Source organism: Babylonia areolata, chromosome 1 (assembly GCF_041734735.1).
Source record: "Babylonia areolata isolate BAREFJ2019XMU chromosome 1, ASM4173473v1, whole genome shotgun sequence".
Taxonomy (NCBI): domain Eukaryota; kingdom Metazoa; phylum Mollusca; class Gastropoda; order Neogastropoda; family Buccinidae; genus Babylonia; species Babylonia areolata.
This window is the reverse complement of record NC_134876.1, coordinates 5,328,131-5,338,130: the sequence shown is the minus strand read 5'-3', so window position 1 is coordinate 5,338,130 and position 10,000 is coordinate 5,328,131. Positions and strand designations below refer to the sequence as shown.

Genomic DNA, 10,000 nt, shown 5'->3' with positions numbered 1-10,000 from the left:
ACGCTCAACAGGTAGTGTTGTATGTAATCCCCCACCCCCACCCTCCCACCACCACGCTCCCCCATGCACATTTTGTTCAGTCGTAAAAACCACATCTCTGTCCGCTTTCGGTCGAACAGTGCTGAGCCATCATTAATATAACTCTTCGTTTCGTTTCGCGTGTGGGGCAAGTGAGTTCGAATCGTCGGGTCCGTCCCCACTTTCCCAGACACTGCCCTCCCCCCCCCCCCCCCCTCCCTCCCAAATCCCCCCCCCCGGCCCCCCCTCGTCCTCCGCCACCTCCACACTTCCCTGCAACACCCTCCCACTGCGCTCTCCACCGCTCCCCTGTCGGTCTCCTCTCCCCTCCTCATTTATCGTTCGTCGCCCTTTCATTTCGTTTCAGCCCTTATTACCTCCCACGCGCATCTTTTAGTTTTCTGTGGAAATGCTTCGGAAGCAGGTTTCTTCAGCGTCGTTTTTTTTTTTTTTTTTTTTTTTTGTAGATTCCCCCCCCCTCCCCTAGCCTCTGTGTATGTGTGTGTGTCTCTCTCTGTGTGTCTTTTTCTGTCTCACTCGACTCCAAGACCCAAAGAATCTTATATATATATATATATATATCCCTCCCCCTTCTCTCTCTCTCTCTCACTCTCTCTCTCTCTCTCTCCTCTCCTCTCCTATCTCCTCTCCCCCCCTCTCTCTCTCCTCTCCCCCCTCTCTCTCTCTCTACCCCTCCCCCCCCTCTCTCTCTACCCCTCCCCCCTCCTCTCTCTCTCTCTCTCATCACAATCGCTACAGGGCAGCTTCAGAGGGGGATTAGCTCTGATGTGATAGCAATCCTGCAAAGTGAGCAAATTCTGCGTGAAATGGAAAATGAAAGGGAGAGAGACAGAGTGACACACACACACACACACACACACACACACACACACACACACACATCTCATCTCTCTCTCTCTCTCTCTCTCTCTCTCTATATATATATATATATATATATATATATGTATATATATGTATATATTTTATATATATATATATATATATATATATATATATATAAAGAGAGCGAGAGAAAGAGAGAGAGCTGGCTCAGTTGCCTATTTGTGACGTCAACAAGACTTTTTTTTTTTTTTTTTTTTTTTTGCAACAGCAGCAGCTGAGACGACGATCGATCTTTCTGTACATACCCCCCCTGCCCCCCCCTACCCTCTACTCCTCTCCGGCCATCTCTCCACCCACACATCCACACACCCACCCACCCCTCCAACATCCATCCAACAGGCCCCTGTCACGGTCTATACCACACACACTGGTTCAGTGTTCTCTCTCTCCCTCCTCCCTCTCTCCCTTTCTCTCTCTCTCTCTCTCTCTCTCTCTCTCTCTCTCTTGTGACCACCTGTGCGCTCGCATTCAGTACACACACACACACACGCACACGCACATACACGCACACACACACATACACATACACACGCACGTACGCACACACACACACACACGCGCACGCACGCACGCACGCACGCACGCACACATACATACATACATGCTCACAGGCACGTGAGCGCGTTCGCACACCCACACCTATACCCACGTGCACACACACACACACACACACACACACACACACACACACTACCTCCCACCTCCCCCCCTCTCTCCCCTCCTCCTCTCCCCAACCCCCCACACACATGTCTCCCAGCTCGGGGGTAGGGTGCCCACCGCCCCCTCCCCTTCCCCCCTCCCCCTTCTCCACCACTTCCCCCACTAGCCCCCACCCCCACCCCCACCCCCCCAACACACACACACACACACACTCTGTACAAGTTTTCACTGTAGCCTGCCAGATGTCACATCATGTGGATTGCCTGGCCTGGGCCAACATAGTTCGTTCTCGTTTTGTAGCCTGCAATTTGTGCGAAATAAACCGCATGCTTTGATCCAAGCGGACGAAGGGTGTCAGTTTGCTTTCATCTTTTTTTCTTTTCTTTTTTTTAACACATGGTTTATATTGCGTATGATTGTTTTTTTGCTTTGGCTTTGTTGCACACATGATGATAAATCTAGTTGTGTGTTTGATTGCGTTTTCTGTGAAACCTTTCATACCTCCAGTTGGGTTAACAGGTTAATTAAATCTCAAATCCCGAGATCTTGAAGCCCCTCCGCTCCGCCCCCCCCCCTCCCTCTCACCCATCTCACACACACACACACACACACACACAGTGTCATTATTTCCGTTTTGTTTTTTCAACTTTTGAAAGGTCTCTGGTGTGTGTATTGATCCCTCTTCTGCGTTGAAAGTTAAAGCTTCACACATGTATGTATATAATTATCGTTAAGGGGAATATATATATCATACTGTTCTTTTGTTGATTATTCTTTCTATTTTCATGTGATTGTGATGAAACTGAGTATTGATATATATTTTTTCTTTTGTTTTGCTGGGGGGGGGGGGGGGGGGGGGTTCTGAAGAATAGTGGTTAACATTAGGCTTAAACGTTTCTTTTGGGTTTGACTATTTCTCATGATTATTCCCAACAGTGATCGTTTTTGCATCGTGTGTGATGATGATATGGTTTTGTGGAAAGTAGGATTTTGTGTTGTGATTACTGGTAGCCCACATACAGCATTGTGTTGTGATGTATTTGCTGTGATGGGGTTGGGTTGGATCTTATTGTGTTGTGTTGCATTGTGATATTATTGCAGCGCATTGTGGTGTATTGTGTTTATGACATTGTCATTACAAATTTCTTTGTATGAAAAATCCGGCTGTGAAGGGGCTTCTTATGCATACCGTCATAGTACATGCAGCAACACCCACTTTGTTCTTTCAATCTGAATACACGTATAATATATATATATATATATATATATATTTTTTTTTAAACCAGTCAGAAAGGAGTGACACTATTCAAATGGAATACAGGTCAGTTCATTTTCAGACTTCAGCAACGTTGATCACCATTGATAACACAGCGGAAATGAATAAGTTACTGGTTATTCTTTCAAACAAACAAACAAAAAAAACAAAAAAAAAACAACAACAACAACAACTCATATTTACATGTTTTTCCCTAACTGTATGTGTGCAGGTATCTACCTAAGTCAACAACAACAACAAGCACACTTGAGACAGAAGATAAAAAAATCCACTTCAAACTTCGACGTCCGGAGAAAAAAAAAAAACGAAAAAGAAGTGAACGATCTCTCGCGGTCGGACATAGGTAAACAGAACGGTCGTTCCACACACACACACACAAAATGCATGTTGAAATCAGCGTGGCCCTTAACTTCCTCATCTCCTACCTCTATAACAAGCTGCCCCGCCGGCGGGTGGATCTCCTGGGCGAGGAGCTGGAAAAGGGCCTGAAGAAGAAGTTCGAGGGCCACTGGTACCCGGACAAGCCCTTCAAGGGCTCAGGTTTCCGCTGTGTCCGCTGCAACGGGGAGAACGTGGACCCGGTCATCGTGACGGCCGTCTTCAACGCGGGGCTGGACCTACAGGAGGTGAAGGACTACATCCCCGAGGAGATGACGCTGTGGATCGATCCCTCCGAGGTGTCGTACCGCATCAGCGAGAAGGGGCCCATCAAGGTGCTGTACACGGACCGGCAGGAGGACGGCGAGGCCAGCGACACCATGGACCGCGAGGTGCAGGCCGCCAACCACACCTTCAACCCAGAGGCCCTGTCCTTCCAGCCCATCGACTCCATCTCCTCCTCCCTGTCCAACCTCAGCCTCTCCCCTTCCTCCCCCGTCCCACCCCCAGGCACGTGGAGCAGCAGCTCCGTGTCCCCCTCCTCCGCCCTCTTCTCCTCCCCCATCCCCGCTATGCCCCCCCAGCAGCAGCAGCCCCACCACCACCCCCACCCTCACCCCCACCACAACCACCCCCACCACCCCCACACCCACCCGTCGGGCAGCTCCTTCCAGCAGCCCCCGGCGGCGCCCCCGGTCTTCATGGGCAAGTCGTCCAACACCACGCCTCAGTTCACCGCCGCCTCTTTCGCCGCCACCAAGTTCGGATCCACCAAGCTCAAGTCCCAGGCCAAGCGCCCCACCCGCCTGTCGCCCACGGAGCTGGGCAACTACTTCCGGCAGCAGCAGCGCGCGGGCTTCAGCGTGGCGCCCTCCCCCCAGCGGCCCCGCTCCCTGTCGCCCCGGGACCCCCGCCTGGAGTTCCTGATGGACAAGCAGACCCGCCTCTACACCCGCGGACAGCTGTCGCCGCAAGGTCACCACAGCCTGGTCCAAACCCTGCAGCACCAGCAGCAGCACCAGCAACAGCAACAACAGCTGGGCTTCCCGCCCTCTGCCCCTCAAGGCCCCGCCTCCCCCAACAACGGGAACCTGCCTCTGCCGCACATGGGAGGGGGAGGAGGTGGAGCAGGAGACGCCCACCACCACCACCACCACTCCACCTCCCCGCACCTGTCCCCCAACAACGGCATGGCGGCCTTCCCCGAGATGCTGAGCCAGGGTTCGGGTCCCGGGCTGCACTCCCCGGCCCAGTCGCTGTCCCCTGAGGGCCACAAGACGTTTCTGGACGGCCTTCAGCAGCTGGGCGCCGTGCACGGCTACCCCGGGCACCTGCAGCACTTGTTAGTGGCCAACTGAGCCCACCCCCCACCACCAACCCCACTCCCCTCTCCTCTTCATCTCTCTCTACTGAATCGCCTTTCTGCCTGGGTTCCTCCTAACCCTGCGCTATGAAAAATAAAAACAACAAAAAACAAACAGAAGGGGTCTGACCTGCTGAAACGGGGCATCAGCAAGCACTGTAACTGCGGACGTGCTGACGGGGACTTTGGAGATTGCACGTGCAGCTGTTTTGTTGCGGAGCTGACGTTGCTTTGTACCGTTGTTGTTCCCTTCTCCATTCTTTCTGGAAAAGAGAGAGAGAGAGAGAGAGAGGTTTGGGGGGATGGAAAGAAACAGACTTGCACGATGGATGGAGAAAGAAAAAGAAAAAAAGAGTTCTTCTTATTTCTACTGAAAATACGAGTATGAACAGCACTTTTTTCTTTTCTTTTTTCTTTTCTTTTCTTTTTTTTTTCTTTTTTTTTTGTTCTTTTTCTGAAAGTTTTTTTTTCTTTTCGTTTTTTATTGTTTTTTTTTTTGTTCCCGATGTGAAGTTCCATGAACTCAGCATGGTGTTTGTTCCCTGACATTACAATGATCCATCAAAGACTCTCTCTCTCAAGTCTGTCATCATCCATGACAGTCATGACATGTGCGAAACGCGCAAAACTGTTGACTTTAATGATTCCATTTCTGTTGTGATTTTTTTTTTTTTTTTTTTGTATCATTATTTTCTTTAGTTTTTGTTTTGACCAGTCCTTTGTTTTAATACATAATATTGAATTTGCGGTAGTTTTTTTTTTTTCTTCTTCTTCTTTTCTCCAGTGACTTAGTTCTCTGATGTTTGTTTCTCTTGTATGATTTTATCTTGCCAGTTTTGTCAGGGTGTGCAGGGAGAGGCGCTGTATGGGTTGTGGATGTAGAGTAGATTTAGCTTCCACTTTCTGCTATGGTAGTTTCGTACATTTTTTCCAACATGGTGGCGTTTTGTTATTATGGTTGGCTGGTTGGTTTGTTGATGATATGAGCTGTGTTTTTTTGATAACCTTTATTGCCGAGATTGTTACGATGATTGTTGGAGAATTTGTTATATATAATACATATATATATATATAATGAGACGTTGATTTGAGATTGATTCCTGATTAGTTCCTTCTGTCTGAGACAAAAAAAAGATGATTATATTGGGAGGAAATCCTACTTGTTGTTGATGAAAGGTTCGGCAATATCAGAGTAAATCGGTATCATGATGGTTGTTTTTGGTGTTTGTGGGAGTTCAATTCCAACCAAACATCGTACGCTCGCGCCTGCACACACACACACACACACACACACACACACACACACACACACACACACACGCACGCACTGTTCACGTGGTTGGTTTCACAGTCAGCATTGAACAACTTGGCACAAAGGGACTGGACAGAAGTGGTCAAATGAACGGTAATTATCTCTCTATGTGTGTGTGTCTCTCTCTATCTGTCTGTCTCTCTGTCTCTGTCTCTCTTTCTGTGTCTCTGTCTCTGTCTCTGACAGGTAAAATCAGCTTAGCAGCTGTTGAAAATAAGAATGGAAAACTGAGTCACCATCGCATCGTCCATGTGTGTGTTTTTCATGGCGTACATGGTTTGTCTGACACCGTTCTGGTGAATAAAGAATTAAACTCTCATGGAAAGAGAGAGAGAGGAGGGGGATGGGGTGGGGGTAGTGCGGGGGCGGAGAGGACAGTGTGTTTGTATGCTGATGTTTTGTTGTTTTAACCTCTCAACTCTGCTGCAAACAACAATTTTTATTTATTTATTTAATTTTTTTGTTTCAGTTGAGAAACGTTTGATCAGGCTAACTACACTAGTGACTGTACTTTAATGTATTAATTCAATTTAACACGACTGTAACTCTCTCTCTCTCTCTCTCTCTCTCTCTCTGTCTGTCTCTCTTCATGTTAGGTAGTGGGATTTTTTCCTCAACGGAGACATTTTTATAGATTAAAATGTCGGGAAATTCAAATAGCTATCTGCTTCTGTGCCATGTCTTGTCTATTTTCTGTTGAACTGAAATTAAACTTTTGGCTGTTAGATGGCCTTACCAATGTGTAGGGTCAATGGTTCTATGACAGAAAGTTCTGCATGTGTCGAGAATTACAGATGGCCAAGACTCTGTTATGTCATGGTGGGTTTGTCAATGGTTCTATGACAGTAAGTTCTGCATGTGTCGAGAATTACAAATGGCCAAGACTGTGTTATGGCATGGTGGGTTTGTCAATGGTTCTATGACAGTAAGTTCTGCATGTGTCGAGAATTACAGATGGCCAAGACTGTGTTATGGCATGGTGGGTTTGTCAATGGTTCTATGACAGTCAGTTCTGCATGTGTCGAGAATTACAGATGGCCAAGACTCTGTTATGGCATGGTGGGTTTGTCAATGGTTCTATGACAGTAAGTTCTGCATGTGTCGAGAATTACAGATGGCCAAGACTCTGTTATGGCATGGTGGGTTTGTCATTGTGGAGGCTTCTATGTGGACAAGCTGTCATGATGTGTGCGCATGCATCACCTCCACACACACATACACACACACACACACACACACACACACACACACACACACACACACTGAATTTTACACTTTCATCTCTCTGTCTCTGTCTGTCTCCATCTTATTCTCTCTCTCTCTCTCTCTCTCTCTCTCTCTCTCTCTCTCTCTCTCTCTCTCCTCTTCTCCCTGTCTCTGTCTGTCTCTGTCTCTGTCTCTCTGTGTGTGTCTCTCTCCTCTCCCTCACTCATTCATAGTCGGGGCGACTCGGCAAACATTCACGCACAACAAATTATCGAAGAAGGAATTCTGTTACTATGGCTTGTCCATTTTTCCACTTGTTGATGTCCAGCTCTGATGGCGACAGATTGTGTGATAATGTGTTCTCTGGGACGACGCAGAAGATTGCGTTCTCGATGGTGACGCAGAGCAGTATGCTCGTTGTAATGACGCAGATGGTGCGTTCTCTGTGTCGACGCAGAAGAACGTGTTCTCTGTAACGACATAGAAGAAAGCGTTCTCTGCTTTGCCACAGAAGACTGTGCTCTCTGTAATGACGCAGAAAAACGTGTTTACTGTGCTGACGCAGAAATTTTTTTGTTCTCTTTCATGACGCGAAAGAACGTATTCTCACTGATGACGTGGAAGAATGTACTTCTAAAGAGCCTCAAGAAAATGAGTTGACAGTGTTGGTGCAGAAGAGTTCTCTGTTGCCAAAACCTGGTGAAAAGTCCAGACATTAACCAAAAGCCCTTGTCAGATGAAACGTCGAAGCTACAATTTGTTTTTCGGGCTGGAATGAGCCGTCTGATTAGGACTGTCCCACATTGGATACAATTTGACAGATAACTTTGACAGACCAGTCTTCGCTGAGCAGTTGTTACGTTACTAAGTACTGAGGGGTTTTAAGTTTGACCAACTTTGATAGCTTAGATATTAGCGTATGATTTTCAGGCCAGACCAATATCTGTCCAGAGCTGAATGAGATTTAAACATAAATAAAACATGGTAGTCTCATCTACTTCTCGGACACGTCTTTTGTAGAGAGCATCTCAACCTTCCTGACTAACCCTACAGGTTTCTGTATCTCTCGGGCCTAGCAGGTGTTCAAAGTACACATCCAAATGAAGCGTGGCGTTCATGTGGTTTTAATTAAACAAGAATCGATCGCCGCACTAGCATAATCATCGTCCTCGTCATTGATCGAACATGTAAAAGGAATCGAAACGAAGGGCACGAATAACAGGAGAAAAAAGCGACTTATTCTGACATTGAAATACCGTAGCTCCGACGTTTCGTTTAACTTGGGGCATTAACTGGATGCTGATTGGCCGAGATGGGATGGACGTTGTTACAGCTGTGTGAAACCGATGTGTGCATTGGTCCCCAACGTAGCGGGAGTTGAGACGTTGAATGTGATTGGTCAATATTTGTTTTTTTTTTGTGTGATTATTCCCTTAGCGGTGACATATGTGATAATGATTGCCTCGTTTGAGTTCTCTAAACCCCCACCCCCACGTATTCCCCCGCACCCCCACCTCACCCCCACCCTTCAACGTCCATCCCCTGTCGGAGCAAGAATTGGAAACAAGACGCTTTGTTTCCTTTCGCTCCTCATCCAGCTCCTTCACCCACTCCTTCCCTTCCTCACCCCCCACCAACGTCCTCTCCCCTCCCACTATCCTTCATCCATTTAGCAAGGTCTGGAAATACATCGTTTTATTGCATTTGTTCTTTGAGGATTGACAATATATTGCCCCATTTCTTCACCACCACCACCACCCCTAACCCCTCCGCCCCCCGATCCCTCTTTGGTGTTGGGTCAGTCACGAACTGATTGTATATTGCTTCGTTTTTAGTTTCCCTTCCCCTGCTTAAGCACATACTGCTTCTCTTGGATTTTTTTTTTTCGCTGAGGAAGGAGGCACTACCCTTTGATGTTGACTACGTTTGTGTGAGAACTCGGTACTGTTCAGCCTCATTGCTTCATCTCATTTTCCATCGCGAGAGTAAGACATTGACTCTTATCATTGCCTCCATCTCCCAGTTGTTTAAAACGAACACGAAGCTAAAATCACCCAGGCAGACTTTTTGACAGCGGAGCCTTTTCGTGTCGTTAGTAGAATAGTAACTACAACTTTCACACAAGATGACACTCCATGATTATTTTGTAATTGTGACTGGACGTACGTTAAGTTATATTTTCCTGGTGATGTAAACATGTTGAAAAAAGTGTTTGTGTATATTGATGAAGAGAATGTAAAAATTATTATATATAAATATAACTTATATATTCATATTCTTTCTACGGAGGTTGTATTCTGGTACAAAGGTGGCTATATATCTTTTCTACGTTCATTGTTCATTGTTGGATGCTTACTTTTTGTACCGATTTTATTTCATACTCGGCATAGTGCGAGACTGCTTGTCCATAATTATGATGATTATGTATCCTTGTTTCTACGGAATGTAGAAAATGTCATGCACTGTCTTAACTATGATGGTTACAAATTGATATGATTTCCTCCATCTCCCCTTTTTGTTCAAGGTGATCAGGATGCTGATCTGATTAGTGTATATTGGTTATAAGAGAAGAAGAATGGCTGTTGGACGCGGTTTTTTTGTTTTTGTTTTGTTTTTTTAAAGAATAATTCAAATCTCCTTACAATCCCCATTTTCCATGTTTTCTTTCTTTTTTTTTTTTTTGGCCCTTATTTTCTTTCACAATGGATATTTCAGTTCCATGTGATGTCCGGATTTACAAGAGATGACAGGTTTATTTTGTGCTTCACATGTCTGAACACAAGTGATACAGAGCCATCAAGTTCTCAACCTCAATCCCACACAAATAATTACGATTCCGAAGGAATTTACACAAAGGATTTGGAGAATATATATGCACAAATTA

The 10,000-nt window shown here is 46.2% G+C and overlaps 1 protein-coding gene across 2 annotated transcripts in view; it reads left to right on the top strand.

Annotated features, from left to right (window-relative positions):
• The window catches only part of LOC143299617 (uncharacterized), a 29,709-nt gene that overhangs the window by 18,559 nt on the left and 1,150 nt on the right, over window positions 1-10,000 (top strand). For both annotated transcript variants that reach the window (XM_076612950.1, XM_076613039.1), the window contains exon 2: window positions 3,069-10,000. This exon is cut by the window's right edge and continues 1,150 nt beyond it. In XM_076612950.1, the coding sequence (XP_076469065.1) occupies window positions 3,238-4,593 (1,356 nt within the window). In that variant the 5' untranslated portion in view covers window positions 3,069-3,237 and the 3' untranslated portion in view covers window positions 4,594-10,000. The remainder of the gene's footprint in view (window positions 1-3,068) is intronic.